Source organism: Mesoplodon bidens, assembly GCF_964165515.1.
Source record: "Mesoplodon bidens genome assembly, chromosome: 3".
In the NCBI taxonomy this organism is placed as follows: Eukaryota; Metazoa; Chordata; class Mammalia; order Artiodactyla; family Ziphiidae; genus Mesoplodon; species Mesoplodon bidens.
This window is the reverse complement of record NC_138178.1, coordinates 17436305-17457448: the sequence shown is the minus strand read 5'-3', so window position 1 is coordinate 17457448 and position 21144 is coordinate 17436305. Positions and strand designations below refer to the sequence as shown.

Here is a 21144-nt window from a genome sequence, read left to right as displayed (position 1 = left end):
ATACAGAGAGAGATGCTGCAGAAAATTCTTCCAAGGGGCCCTTTTCAACTTATCCATTTTCAGAATGTTCTCTCTACTCTAGCAGAACAGTACACACCTGTTCCTGGGCTTCTGTTCAAAATAATGGTTTGGGCCTGAGGGAGCTGATTTGTGACACAAAAGGTCCTTCCATGAGCAGAGGCCCAGGACATTTCCTTAGCTCCATAACGGAAGTGAATTCTCTCCCAAGCTGAGTAAAAGAAGAAGAAGAAAAAGGGACTTCCTCCCCCAAAGCAGTGCCAGGTGCAGCATAAATAAAGCAGCAAGTTGCTGTAAATCTTTCTTAAGATAATGGAACAATAGCTGAGGTTAGGGTTATTATCACAGAGCTCAGATATGGACAGGACTTAGTGTTGCTTTTAAAAGAATTAAATTGCAGGCTGCAGACCTAAGTACAGTATGCTGTTAAAACTTTACAGATACCTGAGTGTTGCCCACAAGCAGACATACTGGCTGAGACTGTTGATGGATGGGATAATGGAGCTTTTAATAGACGTATTGCTAAATCCTTTCCATCCTGGGTGGGTAGTGACTGAAAGTAGTTTAGTCCTTCAGAGAGAAAATTGATCCTCCACGATATGAATATCCTGTTCTCCCCCAAGCTTTCTTCCTAGCTAGCTGTCCTTAAACAAATTTAAAAAAAAAAAAAAATCTGTCCCTTTCTCCATTTTCCTGCCTTGGACTTTTAACGACCCCACTTTCCCATTTAGGTTCTTGCCTGCTTTAGTAAGAGGGCCAGTCACACTGCACAGCCATCCTGCACCCCTGGACTGCCTTCCCTGGACCTGGGGAATTTGAGGAGATGATGCTTCTCTTTTTGTCTTCCTTTTTTTAAGACTTCAGACTGTCATTTCCTCCTAATGGGCCTCCACGCCTGGACTCAAGAAATACGTTCTTAGTTGATAGCCTTGCTATGTGTAGTGTTACTCCAGTTCAAATTGGGTGGCAATCACCTCTCTTGAAAATCCACTTGGAGGAAACCATTCTTGCAGCAAAGGGGTGCCCTTTAGTTATGGCAAGGGTGTCTCTGTGCTGCTGCAGAATAGACCCTTTTCTTGGAGTCCCATGACCCACCCTCCCAGCCAAAGCCTCCATGACCCGCAGGCTGTTCTACCCACAGAACCCTCCAGTGGTGAAGTGCATGAGGCTGCCTGCCACCCATCAGTGAGGGACACTGGAGGGCTGCTCCTTTATTTTCAACCTACTTGCTGATTAAGGTGGGAAAATAGATCCAAACCCTGGTTGGGAAAGATGAGAAGAAGACAAATAGCATGTTAAGACTAAAACACATATTTATAAAATCTTGATGAGGGAAATTGGTATGTGTGGCACTTTTTCAACCATTACTCACATCATTAGTAGCAATTAAGCTTTTCAACATTCAGAACCCAGAGTTCAATCGATAGCTGTGTAAGTACAGTGTGTGATGGGTAGAGGGGAGGGCAGGGAGGACAGGATCTAGAAACAAAAGTTAACTTTATTTGGTTTAGAGGTTGGCAGTAAGTCCTCTATAGAAAACCATTACCAATATTAGCAATGGCCACTTTTAAACAGAGTAAACAACTTACACTCTTAACATGGTTAAGTGACTATTTGTTATCAGAATGTGGAATTCATACTAGGATTGCAGTGCATTTGAATTGCTAAAATAAGGACTTTAAATCTCAAGGGATATCATTGTTCTTTGTTTTATCATTATCATCATCTTCATCATAGGTTTTCATCCAAAGCACAGAAACTTCTTGTATTTTATTTTTGTTTTCTCTACATGCCCTGGACATATGTGAAGATTTGAAATTTTTTATTATTCATAATTTAAGTAGAAAACCCACCCTAAATTCTCATTCATAAGACTATTACATATATGTGTATGTGTGAATATATACAAGTGCACACACACATATGCATACATGCTCTTTTTCTTATCTATATGAAGAAAAATTAGATTATTTAAACAGTATTAAATATTAATAAAACTAATGAATTTTATTTCATAAGAGACACACATAAACTTTTATACGAAGCTCTAAAAGTCTTATAATACCACCTAGTTCAAATTAGTACTGAAACTTTGTACAGTATACATTTATTTTTGTTCTTTCTTTAGTCTATTAACAGTTTGGGTTTTGTATTTTTATTTTTTGTATTGTCTATTTTTATTTTGGAAAAATAAGGATGATTTTTACTTAATGGGGAGAAATGCATAAGGACTTAATTTAGTGAAACACTGTACAGAAGATATTTTCAATATTTTGTTCTACATTAGTGATACCAAAACTGTTCAGCTTTCGAAGCTTTATGTAATTTTTTATATAATATAAATTGTATCTCTTCATAATCACAGTAAAGACCAGTACTTTGCAGCTCATTTACAAAAGCAGCCTGCATCATTTTCACTTGTGGTTTTAAACATAAGCCATAAAGACAGTCACGTATCGTGGTTCTCCAGTGCATTGTTTAAGAGATAATCATGTATATACTTCTGTCTTATAACCTCTGTCATTATTATGGCCTTGGCAACCTGGGCTATTTTTTTACTTAAAAGGTAGCTGCTTGTCACCAATTTCATCACAAACAAGGCCAGGGTTATTTATAATTTTCACTCTTAAAGCTGAGCTATTGCCTTGCTGTCTGGTGAATCTCTGGAATCATTACAATTATGTGTTCCCTGCGTGTTTCCCTGTATAGATGTTGCTTTGTTGTTGTAGTTGCTGATGCTGTTTTATCTGAAAACATGCCCTTCTCTCTGGGGTTAAACCTGATCTCTTTCTTCATTTCTATCTTTATTTTTATGATTTTGGACTCTAGATACATTATTCTATTTTTGCTGTAGGGATGAAAACCACAAAACCACAGTATCTTAAAGTTGGGGCTGTCGGTGGTAAGACTGTTCCCACAATTTACGTTTTTATGAGATCTTCATTGAAATCATGAATCAGGTTATTTTTGATTCAGGCCGAGTAGAAAACTTGCCAGGACGACCTTCTCTCATTGTTGCTCTGGACCCGTCATGCACACAATCTTCCTTGAAATCTGCGGCCCAGTCAACTTTCATCCTAAAAATAAGGGTGATTCTTTCTTTCTTTTCTTTTTTTTTTTTTTTTTGGCTGCATGGTGTCTTCGTTGCTGCACACGGGCTTTCTGGCTTTCTCTAGTTGCAGCGAGCGGGGGCTACTCTTCGTTGAGGTGCGCGGGCTCTAGAGCTCAGGCTCAGTAGTTGTGGCGCACGGGCTTTGTTGCTCCGCGGCATGTGGGCTCTTCCCTGACCAGGGATCAAACCCACGTACCCTGCATTGGCAGGTGGATTCTTAACCACTGTGCCACCAGGGAAGCCCTGGTGATTCTTTCTAATAACCTACTCTTTTGCATGCTCTGAAAAGAGAAAGAGAGTAAAATATTAATAGTAAGGCTGAGGTTTGTATTTCATCAGAGTGAGCAAACAGAATGAAATACGTCAGTTTGCTGATTCCAAACTCATCCCCTCATTCTGTCTTCAGATCCCATGATAATTGCATTACTGGGGTTCATCCAGACCCAACCAGATGTGCCACTGATAAACAGTATCAGAAAATGCACAGTAGCGGAGGCAAAAGCCCTTCAACTTTTTTTTTTTTTTCCTCCTTCAGAATCAAATTTTCAGGCCTCTGGGAGAAACAACTTTCTACAAGACCTTGCATTTTTTTTTCACAGCTCCACAAGCAGCGTGTCACAGAACGGCATGAGCTTGAAAAGCTGGTTACTAAATCCTGCAGCAGAATGCCAGGCCTTTCAAGACTGTTTGACACATGTGTGTAGCTTAGACTGGGTGTAAAGGAAAGGAAAATGGGGTTCTTTTTGAAGGCGTATTTCCTTGCTTCACTTTCCCCGTCCAGTGGCCCTTCCCCGGGCTCCCCACCGATAAGAGGTCAGCTCAGTGCTCTTCGGGGCCAGCCTCATCAAGGGTCATGGAAGAAACTGTCTGTCTCCTTAATGTTGCTGATGAACAATTGCTTCATGCTCTGTTTGTATAAGCAGAGCTCACTCGGCAATGTGTTTTCGTTGCTGAAGGCACCACTGATGTTATTTGAACGGTGTTGTGGAGTGGGTCTCCACACACACATTTGTTCCAAGGCGTGTGGTTATAAACATCCACTAGTAGAGACTGGGGTATTGTAAAGCCTAATCTCTCTTCACCCATTATTTTTGTATCAGGATATTTTTAATATGCTCGCTGATGATGCACATATGCTTTGAAATTTTGTCCTGCATATTGCCTCATCATTGCTTACCAACATATGGGATATGCTAGCTAGGCAGAAAGGGGACAATAGAGATTGCGTTCTTTCTCTTTGCACAAAAGCCAACCAGAGGAGCCACTCTTTAAGGAACAAACCCACGTGTTATCTTACCAAATGAATGCTGAGACTCAGAAAATGATTATTGAGCCCAAGTCTCTCATTGGCTTTCAACTCTAAAAGAAAATCAATAACTTGTTTATAACAGACAGTCTTCATTCAGAATAAGCCTATTGCACAATGTTGCATAACACAAAGGGGGCAGAGGTCGGCGAACACTAAAAAGGATTACTTAAGAGTGACTGCCATTGACGCTATGATCAACCACTGTCAGCTGTTTTGTAAAGTTAGAGGCATCGTTGTCTATTTTGCGTGGAGCTACTTTCAAAAGTCCAGATCTTGAAGGTGAGCTAAACGCTGATGGTGAGAAGCTAAAGCATCCACAGGGGCCCAGCATCATATATCACCCAATATCTGGTTTTGGTCAGCGGCAGCCATGAGCAGATGACCTGCTGACCAAAGTATTTAGCCAGAGGATGGAAAATTTCTCTGTAGCCTATAATTAACCTAGGTAAAAATGCCATATCCTCATAACTAAGGCAAAATGTATTATTTCATAACCAATTCCAGTAGCTGTTACCTTGCAGATTCATTCTTTGAATAAGTGTTTCTTGTTCACATGTGGCTGCCATCCGTGGATTGGAGGACCTGTACGTGGTGAACGCTGCCTAGTTTCAACTAATCTTGGTTCAAAATTTAGCTGTTATCCTTTAATAAAAGGGGGATCCGCTACATTGTATCCTACTGCTAGAGTAAAATACATAACTACTGAAAAGATTCACCAGCATGGCCAACTTTCAAGTGTGTACCCTTGGACTTTCCCACTGTTGTGAATTATTGTAGCAAATTTTTATATTTTTTGGCATTGACTTCTAGATTTCTGAGCAGCCTGACTCCTCTGTATTTGCTGTATATACAAGGGATGTAAACTAGTGTCTAATGTCAGCATTTACCAAACCTCACTTAGGCAGACTAGAAAGGTGGACGTCTCAATTTTAAACCATTCTGAAGCCGTAATTAAAATTTAGGATGATGGGGTATTTGGGGCTCACGAGATCAATGAGACGCCTCTTGAGAAAATTGCACTTGATTTTTAAGACATTCACGGAAGTTGCAAATTGTTTCTAAGTCAGTCTGTGAGAATGGAAATAGTCACTGGTCCTGTGATATTCGTAATTCCTTTCTCGTGATTCGTGTTGCATTTTCCCTCCCGCAGCCCAACTCCAGACCGTCGACGCAGAGCGGCCGGCACTCGGTGTCGGTGGAGGTGCAGATGCAGCGGCAACGGCAGGAAGAACGCGAGAGCTTCCAGCAGGCCCAGCGCCAGTACAGCTCCCTGCCGCGGTACGAGCACCCCACCCGCACCCCCCGCGCGTCGCCATCCTCCCCGTCCTTGTCCCTTGGGAAATCCCTCCTCCCCAGTGCACTGTCTTCTCCAATAACGAAGACCCGCACATAGACGGTAGGAATCATCGCTTACTTAGAGGCCACCTTACCACGTGGCAGGGAGACCCGGAGGGAGGTGTTTCAGGAGATGGCCACACCTTCACCGGACAGCTCCCTCACTGGACCTGAAGTGGCTTGATCCACGAGGACTGGGCTTAGGGGTCAGACCTGGGTTCTGGTACAGTAAGTCCCCTACATATGAACGAGTTCTTTTCTGAGAGCACGTTTGTAAGTCCAATTTGTTCATAAGTCCAACAAAGGTAGCCTAGGTACGCAACTAACACAATCAGCTACGTAGTACTGCACTGTAATAGGTTTAGAATACTTTTCACACACATAATACCTAAAAAACAAAGACAAAAAATAAACATTTTTTTTTTTTTTTTTTTTTGCGGTACGCGGGCCTCTCACTGTTGTGGCCTCTCCCCTTGCGGAGCACAGGCTCTGCATGCGCAGGCTCAGCAGCCACGGCTCACGGGCCCAGCCGCTCCGCGGCATATGGGATCCTCCCGGACCGGGGCACGAACCCGTATCCCCTGCATCGGCAGGCGGACTTTCAACCACTGCACCACCAGGGAGGCCCAATAAACATCTTTAATCTTACAGTACAGTACCTTGAAAAGTACAGTAGTACAATAGCTGGCATCCAGGGGCTGGCATCGAGGGAACAGGTGAGAAGAGGTACGGACTGGAGGAGGGAGAGGAGGTGGGAGATGGTAGAGTGGAGGGGTCGTCAGCAAGAGGAGACGGAGGGCGGGCTGCCATTTCCCTCACGCCTGACGTGGATGGCACAGGTTCTGGTTCCTTGCTGGAACCAGATGCAGGTTCACATGTTTGAAAGTTCGCACCTTGAAGGTTCGTAGGTAGGGGACTTACTGTGTTGGTTCTGTGACCTCCCATGGGGCTGGAGACAGATTCCTCAACTGAGAAATGGAAAGAGAACTTTGACTTTGCTCAGCTCAGGGGTAACTAGGATAAATGATATCTTGTAAATCTAGAGTTCTCCAAAAGGATAGGTGCTAAACGCTCCAGGCACCATATTTAGGGGGCATCACTGGTCCGAAACCCGCCTCTCTTGCCGTCCTGCCATCCCTGCTTCTGCTCAGTGTTGAACCTCGGAGAGTCCTGGGATGTCCACCTGCCTAGCTGGTGGCTGAGCCAGAAGGGTTTCCCCGCCGGGCTCCCCACGTGGAGGCCCCTCTGCCCCAGGGCTTCTCTGCCAAAGGCCTGGAGAGCCCTCAGGTAACGGCACCCTAAGACGTTGAAATTAATAGCCATTTTCCATCTAAGTATTGTAAATAATGAAAGTGTTTAAAAACATTCAGCTTTCCAGACTTCCCCAAAGAAGTCACTCCTATCATCCCAATTCTTACAGGCGTTTGTACGGAACACGATTTCAAAACCAGGTGACAAAAACATTTTGGGTGGAAAACGGTCTACTTACCATGTTGATATCAAGTAGACCATTTTGAATTTGGGGGAAAACAGTGCTGGGGTGGGGCAAATTTGACCGACTGATATAAAAGTGATCCTGATTCTAATAAAGGTGAGTCCTTTTCATGTTAAATAATCACCGTAACAGCCCTGGGGGACTTCACTGCACTGACCCGGGTCAGCCACGCCCACGTGGGTGTGAGTGCAGCTCTGTACCAGGAGGGGCACTGCCTAGTGTGGGAACTTGATCACTCAGCTGTCCTCTCTCAATCCGTAAAGCTGTGTCTCCTGTGACTACGGAAGTCTCCTTTCTTTTACATAGGAGCATAACTAACAGTTATTTAGCCCACTCTAGGCAAGAGTCATTGAAGTTTAGGTCTAGACAAGTCCTTGGAGAGCACGTCTTACAAGGAAACAGCTCAGAGAAATTAAGGTACGCCCCTTAAGGTCACACACTAGTATGTAATTCCACCAGAATTCAAACCCCACCCTGCCCAACCCCTGACCCTAAACCACTATTTTGTAATGCTCATTGCTCCCAAGGGCTTTGGTGCTCACACTTGGAATGTGAGCCGATATGGATATAAAGGTCTCTGTGCTCTGCTGCCCTTAGCACTTGGGGGAAGGCCACCGCCTGAATCACCCCAGAGCATCAAATGGGCAACACTTCAAGGGTTACACAAAAAGCTTCTCCTGTGTAAGTTCCCTTCTTGGGGCTGTCGGCTTGCCTTCCATCAGAAAGACGAGCATGATGATGGGGATGACCTGACACGTGTGGTGTGGCCCTGCCGTCCCAGCCACGCAGTGGCCATTGTGCATCACGGCCCACGCGGATGGTGTTGTCCGCGCAGGGGCTGTGATCTTATCTTATTGTTAAAAGGTTTGGCTTCTTATATTTTAGTTATGTTTGAGAGTATTTATAAGAATTGGAGGAGAGCTCTCATAAGGTGTGTGTGAGAAGAAAGTGAGATGGGAAATGGCCAGGACTAAGGAAGGGAAGGAGGAGGGATAGGGGTGGGAGGGCCTGGTGGGAGGAGAGACTCCGGGGCCCCATCCTCGGGAAGAGGACCAGAGAGAGGCAGGTGCCCCGGATGCCTCCTGCTCACCTTCCAAAGTCACTCAGTTCTCCACACGGATCCTCTCATGCTGGCGCCCCTCTCCATCTCCACTCCTGACCCTCTCCAGCTCTCCCCTCCTCTGTGCTTCTCTCCCTCCTCTCCCCCTGAAGCACAGGTAGAAGCACCTGTAAGTCCATGGACCAGAGGCTTGCTGCTGCTGGGACTATGGCTGTCAGTTAGTGTTTCCCTAAAGAACCAGAACTTTCCCTCTGGTCATTTATAACTCCCTTACTATTAGCCATTTTATTCTGTGCGGATAGGAGAAAAGTAGAAATCTTAAAATTAAAGAGCTGTGTGAGTTTAGGTGAGTGGGGCTGGTCGGCCTGTACATCACATTCACTTCTTTTAGGGAGTACAGTTGGGGGGGTTAATTTGCATATAACTTATTGTCAGCCCTCCGTATCCATGGTTCCATCCACGACTCCTCTGTATCCATGGATTCAACCAACCACAGACCCTGTCGTCCTGAGGTATTTACTCTTGGAAAATATCCATGTGTAAGTGGATCCATGCAGTTGAAACCCATGCGGTTCAAGGGTCAACTGTAATTCCTCAATGTGCATCTCTGAGGGAGGGAATTAGGAATGCAGGGCCTTGCACACCTCTTGGTTCCTTGCGGGGAACCTCACTCAGCCAGAGGCTGGAGATCGGAGGGGGGCTGTGACCCTCATGAGCTGGAGGCGCATCCCCGTTTCTGACATGTGATATTCCTCAAAGACACTTGACCTCAGCTCTTTGGATGTGGACAATTAGCGGACTTCAGTCTAAGCAAGTTGCTGTGGCATTTGATACCAAAACGATTTCACGCACACACAAAGGGTTCAGTGGCAAAGTGGAGCATAAAAGAAAACAAATGGTCGAGACTCTGTTTCAGGCGCGCTAGGTGAGGTGGTTTGAATTAGAGGGATGTATACGCACCAGAGGGGTTTGTAAACTCTCACTGTGATTAAGGAAACCTATAGGCAGAATTCAGGTTGCACCGCGAAATGCCAGTAAGAAACACTAGCCAGGTGGTAACATGAGATCGGGGGAAAGGGGACACGAGTGGCCACACACTTAATTCTCAATCAGAGGGGGATTTCTTTTTTATTTTTTTATTCCTAAATTAGTTTTCTTTTTTCTGTTTTACTTTCTTTTTTTAAATCCTTTTAAAAATGCCTAGCTTAGTTCCTTAGTATCCAAAAGGCAGCTCTAAATCTGAGTTGTAGAAAAGTATGTTGGGTCATAGTCACTGACAGAAAAACATACTCAAGATTCTTTGTTGAACGCTTTTCTTTACCTTTCCTCTGCATCTTTCCTCCTGCCATTGGTGGCTTCTTGCTCATCCACCTTGCTTCCCGGCTTTGTCTCCACGCCCTGACTGAGTCTCCCCAACAGGCCCGTTTATTATGTGTCTCGACTACTTCTCACCTTGTCAGCTGTGGTCTGTCTTTCTTCATCCCTGTGTGTCCTCCTCAGCGCAGTGACTGGCGGCTTTCCTCAGGCGCTGGGGCTTTGCTGGGTGTCCTGTGCATGACAGTGGTCTTCAGGCGTCATCACTACGAGGCAGTTATTGCCACACCAGGGTCCGTGCTTTGGGTCGACTCACGAGTCTCCAGTGAGCGCATTCTAGGACCCAACAAACCTGCGTGTTGACTGTAAAGACATATTGGAAGGAATGATGCTTTGTGGCTCCTGTGGTTATTCGTGGCCTTTGAGCAACGCTGGGACAGTGGAAAGCTTGCTTCTGATTCTAACTCTGGGACATGTTTGTGACTTGCTTCCCCGAGTGAGGGTTCTCCAGTTAGTCTTTGGTGCCTTTCTCTGCTCCCTGATCTCTACCAACCCTTCAGACAAAGGACAGAAAGCTGAACTTTTTGTTTATTTTTTTCCCTTGGTCAGAAAGATGCCCTCCCAAACCCAGAGCCTAATGATTGGAGGCCAAGTCACTTGAAAGTCACCCAGTAGTGAACCATGTACTATATGCCACACTTTTGTGAGCATTTTACGTCTGTGATTTCATTTATTTCTCCCCAGAACCCTATGAGATTAGAGATTATGCCTGTTTCACAGATGATGCACCTTTGGCCCAGGGAGGATAACCCTCCCAGGCTCACACAGCCACACGCGCAGACTCAGGGCTGGATCTGTGTCCGCGGGACACCCAGCCTCTCTCACACTGTGCTCCGCGCCTGTGTGCCTCATCTTCCAGTGGAGGAAACTCTCTGTCTGCTGCTTTCTTGTGTTTCTCTACAACCTGCTCATTTCTTGTCCTCTTCTTTAATCAAGAGCTTGTTGCTACGCTAGCTTCCTTTCTGAGGAAGCGTGTGTGTGTGTGTGTGTGTGTGTGTGTGTGTCCATGCATCCATGTGTACGTGTCCGTGTGTATGTACTTTCCTCAAGTGTCTTACTTCGAACCTCGGGGAGGTTTTGTTCCTTCTCTCTAAACTGCTTAATTTGAAGAAAATTTTACCTTCAAGAAATTCTTTCTCCCACATTGTCATAATTTCCATCCTGAACAAACCGTTAGTGAATTCTCCGTGTGTTTGAATACAAAAAGACTCTGTTTTCCTGGACTGATTCAAAATGCAACTTCCGGTATGTGATTACGTGGAGCAAAGCCTCTGGCATCATGGAGTTGGAGATGGGGATGGACAGGGCTGGTGGATCCCCGTGGACCAAGGATGAAGAAGCCTATTTCTGGTTATCCTTCAACTGATAACTGACCTGTGAAGGAATCCCGCGTTGTTGCTCTAACATCAGTAGCAAGTTGGTTGTTTTAATTAAAGTTTCAGGATTAATGTCAAATCCCTTGCTTTCATGCTGGCACTTTCCATCATTCATTGCTCTGAGCAGATTAATTTATGACTCTTTAAGTGAAGGTAATCAGTGCTTTAGGCAAATAAACTGTTCCATCAAATGTAAGGATCCTTGCCTGGGCTGATTGTACACATGGCCCAATTCCCATTAAAAGGATGGACACACTGTAGGCGGTTCAATTAATCAGAGTCATATCCAGGGAGGATTCTGGACAGTAGTTCATCTTTCTTATTGAAAATACCCTTGACTACATTTTAGGTCCTATGGAAAAGGGGCAGATTTTATCCCAAACCATGTTGACGGAACTTCTGAATGTTCAGGGATGCAAATGGCTTCATTCCTGTGGGAGACCCAGTGCTGCATAGACCTTATTCTTCCTCTACTGGTCTTTCTGAACACTCTGTCATATTGTGTGTGTCGATGGGAAAGGCTGAACAATACGTACTGACACCGAATGATTTTCTTATTGATAAATGGAGCAATATATTTTGTTTTATGGCTCAATTCTCGCTCCTTCTCTTCCATTTTTAAGGCAAAAAAATTAGGGCATGTCTTCCTTCCTGGCACAAAATTGTTTTACTTTATCATAGCCAATCTTATTGTAAATTCATAAAAGCATCTAGAGACTTGATAGTAAATTAAAGATGTTTCAAAAGAATAATGTTTCCTGAAAATGATGTGCAGCTTTATTGCAGAAGGGATAAGAAGCTGAAATGTCTATAGGACTCTGATTTATTTCCCCATCCTGGGGTGACAGAAAATGAATTGAGTAAGTTACCCTGGGCTTGGGTAAGGATACCGTGGGTGGGAAAATAGTGCTTTCTCCACACACGTCCAGGTTCTGCAATCTTGATGAGCATGTATTCCGAAGGGTGTCAGTTGCTCACATATACAACTCAAAAGCCGGGGCTTTAAGGGATTGCCTGTTGCATTTTTAATCATAAAGCAGTCTAGACTTAAATCTTTCACAACTGAACTCAAATCGGAATCCATCACACGTACTTCATATTAGCTATAGCGTCTCTGGCACGATGGTGGTAGCTGCGTAAAATATTTGTTTGGTTTGTTTAGAATTGAATTGTAACGTTCTAAAGCGAGAAATTATTGCTGGTGTAGAAGCTGCCAAATCACTAATACCCCTAACAGCATTCTGCCAATGAGTCTAAACTGCAGGAGATATTGTCACCCTGAGCAGAACAGATAGCACTACCCAGACACAGGAGGAGGACCCTTTTCTGAGTAGCTGCAGAATCTGTTAGCCGTCTCTCCTGTGTAGCCGTTGTTTGTGCAGACTTGTCTCAGAGTTGAACTTGCCAGGGACAGTCACGTTTTCATCCTCCCGTCCCTATCACAGTGTCTGGCACGTGACTGGAACCAAATACAGTAAATCCCCTACATTCGAACGAGTTCCCTTCCAAGAGCATGTTCATAAGGCCAACAAAGTTACCCTAGGTACCCAACTCACACAGTCAGCTATATAGTACTGTACTGTAATCGTTTGATAATACTTTCCACACAAATAATACATTAAAAAAACAAACCAACCCCCAAAGCAAAGAAAACATGTTTAGTCTTATAGTACAGTACTTGAAAAGTACAGTAGTGCCAGCTACAACACTGCTGCTTTTATGCTTGCTTCTGGACATCCTGGGCCTGAAATGAAGATACTGTATTACTGTACTCTACACCGTACTGTAAAGTACACAAAAGCACAACCGTTTGTACAGGATGCACACACGTGACAATGTACGCCAGACACATGAAGTAACTTTCCGTGGTTGGACATGCGAACACACGTTCGCATGTTTGAAAGTTCACAACTTGAAGGTTCGTATGTATGGGACTTGTTGTAATATTTGTTGGGATATAGAAGTGCTATTTTGGCTCAACCCTGACCCCTCACTCCATCCTTCCATCTCTCTCCCTCCCCTTTTCCCAGCCCTCACACTCACCTTTGGGCTTTGCTTTCTAGGCAAAGTAGGAAAAATGCCAGCTCCGTCTCCCAGGATTCTTGGGAGCAGAACTACTCCCCTGGGGAAGGCTTCCAGAGTGCCAAGGAGAACCCCAGGTATTCCAGCTACCAAGGCTCCCGGAACGGCTACCTGGGCGGGCACGGCTTCAACGCCAGGGTCATGCTGGAGACCCAGGAGCTCCTCCGCCAGGAGCAGAGGCGGAAAGAGCAGCAGATGAAGAAGCAGCCCCCTCCCCCCGAGGGGCTCAACAACTATGACTCATATAAGAAAGTCCAGGACCCCAGTCACATCCCCCCCAAGGGGCCCTTCCGGCAGGACGTTCCCCCCTCCCCTTCTCAGGTCGCCAGGCTGAACAGACTCCAGACTCCTGAGAAAGGGAGACCCTTCTATTCCTGAGCAGGAGGAGAGCAGACTCTTCGTGTCACGCAATAAAGGACATTTTCCTATGAAGACTTGTATTTTGGGAGTTTTTTTGAAACCTCGGTGGTAGTATGGAATACTTCTGTTGCTGGTATTAGTGCCTTTAAGCAGTGTGGGCAATTCGATGGAAGGCCTTAATGTCTCTGCCACTGTGTCCCAAGTGTCTGTTTCATTGAAGGATTTCCCGCCATCTGACAATCACCTGTTCGAGGCATCCTACGCTCTGCATCTCTCAGGTACTGGGAATCTGGCCCAGCCCGGGAGACGTCGTGGCTTCGTGTTACCGCCCCATACAGCTTGTGGCAACAGATTACCCTGAAGTCAAGGGTGACGTTGATCCCTCTTTTTTCCCCTTAAGTTTCTTGGGTGAGGTGACATCTCCATCTCTGGTGGATGAAAGTGGGTGACATACACCAGAAACTGGGACTCCGTGGTACTTCCCGGCACAGTCATTTTTAATCCTTTGTAACCAGTATGGTTTCCCTGTTCTTTCTCAGCCCCTTGCGACAAGAAAGTTCCTTCATCTAAAAGAAGCTAAGCCATATTCCAACACTGTCTGTTTATCAGGGGGGGGTCCTTTTGTAACTGCCTTATAACTCAGTGTTACCAATAAAGTGATGATTCTGTCCGCGTGTATAAATACCCTCGCTCAGTCCTGATCCTCACATGTGTGTTGGGTCACCATGGCTCTGCGTGGGAAACAGGGGAGACAGGCGTCAGCCCTGGTGGGGCAGGGGGCCGCGCACCCGCCGGCCCAGTGTGTGTCATGACACGGTGGGTGGTAGCTAAGGAAAGAGAGAATTCTCCCAGGATGAGCGTCTGGCCCAGTACATCCCAGCCATTCTTTTTAAATTAGTTTTTGTTTGATGAGTGAGCAGGAAGGGCCCAGCATGGAACAAGGATCAGTCGGACGCTCCTTTTGGGATTCCAGAACCTCACCTGCTTTCTCCGGTTTTTAAAGTCGGTTGCAGTGGATGGTTGTCTATTCATCCACCTGCTGTCTCTCTGCCTGGTGATGTCATCCAGGTTTCTAGATAGTTCTGCCACGAAATAGAAAAGGTAAACAAGAAGAAAGCTGTTCCACATCCCACAGAACATTCTGGTGTCCCCAAACAGGGATAACAAAAGATTGCCCTGGTGTCAATATGTTCATGTACGTGCAGGCCATGAGGACCTGGGTTACTCCCGTGTTCCCATCTTCTCATGTGTTGGTCTGAACATCCTGTTGTAAACCGTGGCTGGATTGCTAAAGTGCCTGCAAATCCCGATGTGAAAAAAGCTTGAGATGAAAGCTCAGCATACTGTGTGTTAACAAAAAAGAAAAAACAAAAAAAGACATGTACTGATATGCCTATTTTTTATTTTTACTGGCACATTGTATTTTTGTGTCCACTTCTTTTTAGAAAATATGTGAGGGGTTCATCCCCGTACCTACGTCTCTTTTACATTTCTGTGTAATGGTTCTGTTTGTTCACGGAACATAGCGATGTTGAAATGATGTGACCAGTGTAAGCGTGGTGACCTCCGACGACAGTTGCTCTTCCTCACAGCCTCCCCTGTGCTGTGAGAAACAGCTTTCCCTGTACATATGAGACTTCTAATAAAAGGCATATTTCTTCCTGTTCTCTGTGTGTCTGTAGTATTCCTGTGAAAACTCTCTTAGCTGGGTTTTTTTAAAGTCTACTAGCAGATGTAATTTTTTTTTCCATATTTAGAGAAAGTTGAACGTTTCCTCGTCTCTGTCTGTGCAAACACGGAAGTGGGTGATGGATTGTTTATTTGAACACCTGAGGAGAGGGGACAGGAAAGAGAGAAGGACCTAATGGATGAGTCCACGGGAAGGCCCAGGCTGCCCAGAGTAGCCGGGGAATTCGGAATGGAAGGAACCGATACACTAGAATAAATAAAAGAATAATTATACAGAGAGCGATGTAATATTTCGTTGTTGCCCTTTGCACTATGGACGATTTCAACAAGACGAATGTTCTGCTTGAGTCCTAACCACGTGTACCTCGATCCCAGAGAGGAGTCCAAATGCAAGCTGATTTCCAAACTATCCTGGTTCTTACTTCCCAGATTACACGATGAAGCTTTGCTCCTTCTTCCAGAGGGACACTCATTAATATTTGTATGGTGTTTTGAAGGTCCAAAGGGCACTAGATCCCTGGGTGGGTCTTGTGCACCATTATGGTCGTGGTCCCCACCCAAAGCGGAGGCTTTGCAAAGACCTCCCATGGAGGGCCGAGCATCAGCTGGTTGTCATAGCAACCCTTACCCTGCCACTAAATCCAAACTGTGTCACCTCAAGATTAGTAACGAGAGGTGTATAGCAACCCAAGGAGATAACACGTCTTTGGTTCTTATATGCCTACAAGGTGTGGGAAAGTAGAAAAGCGAAGATGGACAGATTTGTTAATTTTCTCACTGACCAGGAGGCCCGCTGCAAATGCCAAAACTCACAGGTTATTTATCTCAGCTGACAGTGAGAAGAGAGACAGTACTGAATGTTGTGGGAGCCTAAATCACAGAGGATTTGTTGATTAAAACTGACAGTTTGAGCCACACAGAGAAGAGGTGGAGAAATAGATGTGGGTCAGCACAGAAGTGAGAATATGCCCCACGAAGCAATCTTGTCTAAATGAACTGGCCTCTGCTCCAACACATCTCACAAGGACTTGCTGGGACCAGAGGGAGAGTGTGTCCACAGGGGAGAAGTCTCAAGTCAGGAAGGGGTGCAGGTGGCAACGCCAAGGTCCTCACACAGCTAAGGATGGAGGTGCAGCCACTCAACTGTCCCTCAGAAAACGTGGTCCCCCTGTTATCACCTCTCTTAGGCCATTAGGACTACAGATAGTCTTATAAATATGTATGTGTAACTATACATTATAAAACAACATTATATAATGTAGCAATAGTCTGTGTAACTCAAGCACCACACCCACCTCCTTTCCCTGGAGTCAGTTAGACCAAAGGCAGCTCAGAGGTGAGCAGATCCCAGGTATCTCACTAAAAGGAAGGAGAGATGGACCCGGGCTCCTCAGATTTTCTGCCAAGGAAGTCAAATCTATCAACTCTGAGACGGTAAACCAAATGAATTTTGTTTCATCGAGTGGGTGCCACTGGTTTTGTTGCAAACCCTTTTTGAAAAAGGGCAGAAAGTAAGCAAAGATTGCTGACCACCACTTAGGCGGCAGTGGGCTTTGTCATGATCTGCCACCATGAGTCTGAACATGAGGCCAGAGGGAAGAAGAGACCAGGGGTCCGGAGGCTTCTCTGTCCACATCACTTACCCCAAAAGGGCACTCATCTCCTGGGCTGCTCCCTTTCTCCGATTGTTTTCATTAGGGAATAGACGTTGTTCGTGTATACACGTGACAGGCACATGCAGCAGGTGTGAAATGCGTACGTAATTCTATATTTAGCTGTTTATTTTCATGTGTCCCTTATTTCATTCTTAAAACCCAAGTCTTACCTCCAGTTGATATCAACCTGAGCTGAAGCAGATAGTAATTTGTTTCTGGCTTTGTTTGCTGGTCCTGGCAGAGGAAGTGACTGAGGTTCCATCACGCTTGTCCCATCGTGGATGTCCTTGTACGACATGGTGTGCCGTACATTTAAATGTCTATTTAACAGTCGGTTCTTTTCTTCTTCTTTTTTTTAACAAAGATTACTCTGACAATGACATGTCAGGCAAGGAGATAATCTTTTCTTACTTCAGAGACAGGATATCATCTTAATAAGGCAGCTAATAAGAATGCTCACAGGTCAGAAAGTGAGAATGATGGAGAGACTTTAATGGAAAAACCATCTTCAGCTCTGAGTAATGATTAGATCACAAAGCTGGTTGAATTAAATTGACTTTTTTATTTTTAATGCAAGGAGGATGAAGGTTGTAATTCTGAGCATAAGCTTTTTTGTTGTTTTTTTTTGAACAAGAAACTGATATTTTACTGCAGATTTCATAGAGAAAAGGTGGGATTATCATTGCCTTCCACACAGAAGGAGCTTATTTTCCCGTTAGATGGGTTGTTCCCTCCAAAATTCATCATCTTCCCAGTCAGCATACATCTTCCTCTGCCTCCTTTTCCTTTTCCCTCAGCTTTCATATTCATCAAAGGAAAAAATCGATGGGTGCCCTTTGTCCATAAATTTAGTTTTTTAAGATTAAACCCTATAGTGGATAATTTGATTTTTACAAAAGATTCCATTATGAGTCAGATAAGATCAAACGTCTTTGCTAAAGAGAGTACTCGCCTTTCCTCGTGAGTTTTTTTTTTTTTTCTTTCTGAGTTTAAATTTCAACGATCAGTTGATTGTTGAACGATCCTCATTTTAAATTTTTTAAAGCGAGTTATCTGTGCGCTGGCCTGTCACTCCCTAGATGTGTCTATTTCATTCCGGACACGGGAGAAAAGTGCAAGAAACAAGGACTAAGGCTTCCCACTGTGAAGCTGAACAATTACTCACTTTTCATCCTGAACATTTATTTCCTCACAGGATCAATTAAATGTGTGAAAAAAGTGCTTTTTTGAATTGCTCAACTAACTGCTGAGTCACCTTGCACGGTCGTTGGCTTAGAAAAACCGTTTGGAGTTTGTTCCCATCTCTGCATCTGCAGATGCAGTCTCGTGATGATCTGAGTCTCCTCCTGGGGTGTCATCAGCTCTTGGATCAGCGGCTGGAACGTGGTGTCAGGGCAGGAGCCCTTCTCCCTTCTCTGAAGGCAAGTTGCTGCTTGCTAGGAGGCTCCTTCTGAAACTGAAGTTTGGCTTCCATGAGGGACTTTACGATGCAAATATTTTAAGTACAACTTTGAAGATTTTGCCATTAAAAACAGTCTCACGTGGCTCAGGGCCCAGCCGACTGCAAACTACAAGGGGGAAGTGCCATAAATTGCTGGCAAGGGACAGGAAGGAAACAGCCCAAATTTCTAAACCAATCGTGACCTTGGTGAATGATTTGGTTTCAGGGTTCAGCTCATATCTGATTTGCTTTTATTCGGCTCTCGTTGTCAGTGGCAACAAACTTATCACGGTTGTTTCTGTTGGGATGAAATGGGAGCAAACGTTAGCCTGACAACCCAGACAGAGGTGGAACGAGGACTTGCCCTGAAAGCCGGGTATTTTGGAATCATGCAAAGCTTTGAACGTGGCTCGTGGGGCCTCCAGGTGAATTTGTCCTGCACGTGCCCTTGACTTGCAACTCCATTTCCAAGCCTTCTTTAGTGTCATCTGCATGGCTTGCCTCCCATCTGAGCCTAAGGAGCTCGCCCTCTGATCCAGGCAACCAAAGCGTTAACACAGAATCTGAACCCGCCATCAGAGGGCACAGCAGCCCCTGGCTCCCACGTTACCAGGTTGACTTATGCTCGTAGTGCTTTACAGTTTGTACAGCGTTCTCTTCTTTCGCATCCCCAAACCCTGTGAAGCACGTTAGGGAAATGAGAGTCCAATTTCACGCATGAGGAAATGGGGATTCCGAGAGTTTGTGACTTGCCGGTTGGTGAACAGCCCAATCACAGTGTGGAACCCATTGTCCTGAACCTGTGGGGTTATAAGGGTTTTATCAAAAGGATGGTTTTTTTGTTTTTAACAATTTAAAATTCCTTACTTGATGGTAATTCATTGATTGGGAAAAGAAACACAATATAATGCATAAAGAGTTAGGAAATTAACAATGCCCTGAAAATAAATTTTATTTATCATAATACTATTTGCGTGCATTTACAAATACATATGTACATATATTATATACATTATGTGAGACAAACATAATGGTTCTATAATGGCTTACTTTAGCCCAAAAATGCCTTTTGAAATAGACAACCAGCCAGGCCTCTGTGTGGATCTGCAGACCCCACTGGGTCCCTTGATGGTAACTACTGTTCCATGCTCTGGATCCTTTACTTCACTATTTAAACCTCTTAGACCAGAAAGTATGTCTTTCTAAGCCAGGTTTTAATGTTGAGAAAAGGAAGAGTCCTATGAGATTAAAGGCAGACAAATTAAAAAAATAATAAAATAAGGGTCTGTACCATGGAGAAAGCAGGATGCATTAGAACACAGGCCACAACAGAAAGCCAGTCCTAGCAGGCGAGTTTCTGAAGCAGATGCAAAAGAGACTCCCAAACGCTAATACAAAATAGAAAAGATCGCTGGGAGATTGTGCAAAAACACAATGACAATTTGCATTAAATCATCAGCTGTTTTCAGCACAGATGGGAAAAGCCTGTTACAAAATGTTGTAAGACATTTGCAGCGGGTTTCAAGCTGGACAGGCATTAAAAACATTCTTAAGCTTTTCACGTTGGAATAAAAATGTAAATCAGTTTTAGTGAGGAGTTCTTCTTTACCTCTCCTTTTTCTTTGTATTTTATTTTATTTTTGGTAAAGAGATGGCATACTAATGGCCAAGGGGAAACGATCCATTTACAGAGTTGGATAGATACAATGTATCTCCAAAGAGGTAGAGTATTAATTATGCATAGAAAGAAACTTTTACTCTGAGACATCCCCAATGCAACCAGTGGCTTATTTCACTCCAGATCCTAATCAAACACAGTCACAGCATCCGGAGAGAAACACAGGAGGTTGCTGGGTATGTTTCAGGGCAGGGGGCAGGGTTGGGCGGCTCCGAAGGATGGGACACCTCTTCCAGGGGGCCCTCTGGGGTTTGCCCGCTGCTTCACCGTACAGCTGTGTCCACCCTCTGCTCCTTTAAATGGGCTGCAGGGTTGTGAAGCAGGAGCCAGCCACTGATGCTGCAGGGCACACTCCTCTGATCCGTGCCCCTGGAGAAGAGACACAGACAGCCACAGACTTCGCATCTGGAAGAACTGGCTGGCCCAAGGATAAGAGTTTCCAATAACTAATCCAGCTGAACGAGGCACTTCCCTTGGCTCCAGCTCTCCTTCCCGTAAGCCAGGAAATGTTCTCTCCATTCATTAGGGGATGGCTCATCGGGGACTTCTAATCTCTGATTGGCTACTTCATACACTGTGGTAGTATCTTCCGCTGCCCATCTGAAGTCCTTTTAGGGGTCCCTCTGGATTAATTGAAAGCCATGGATATCCTGTTTGTGTGATCTATTCAAGGTAATTGTAAGGCCATGAAGAGGCCAATATTGATTTTTAAAGAGGATGCCACTTTACAAGGCATGAAATGGACAATGTGTAATGTGGAGTCAGTTTAGGGAAAATCATTCATTCATTCACGCACTCGTTTGTAGTTCCCACTGTGTGCCGAGTTCTGGGTTAGATGCTGGAAACACTCCAGCGAGTAACACAGTCTTATTCTAATGGGGACTTGCTGATAACAGTCAGAGGGTGAAACTAGCATGAGGAGAATGAAGCAGGGTTAGGGAATAGAGAATGAAAGGAAGCCAGGGATCTTCTGTTTCAGGAGATCACAGCTGAGCAGAGGTCTGAAGGGGTGAGGGAGCCCTGGGGCTGTCTGAAGGAAGAGCCTGCCTGGGAGAAGCATCCATAAGTGCAAACTTGAGGCCACCGTGTGCCTGGTGTGTCACGGAGCAGTCAGGAGGCCAGGTTTAACGATTTGTCAGGTGAATGGGCTGGGGAAGAGG

At 44.8% G+C, this 21144-nt stretch overlaps 1 protein-coding gene across 12 annotated transcripts in view; it reads left to right on the top strand.

The window, feature by feature from the left end:
- The window catches only part of PARD3 (par-3 family cell polarity regulator), a 629043-nt gene extending 613860 nt beyond the window's left edge, over nt 1–15183 (top strand). For all 12 annotated transcript variants that reach the window (XM_081228686.1, XM_081228701.1, XM_081228699.1 and 9 more), the window contains 2 exons: nt 5590–5717; nt 13143–15183. In XM_081228686.1, coding sequence (XP_081084812.1) covers nt 5590–5717; nt 13143–13539 — 525 coding nt within the window. In that variant the 3' untranslated portion in view covers nt 13540–15183. The remainder of the gene's footprint in view (nt 1–5589; nt 5718–13142) is intronic.
- The last annotated feature ends 5961 nt before the right edge of the window (nt 15184–21144 follow it).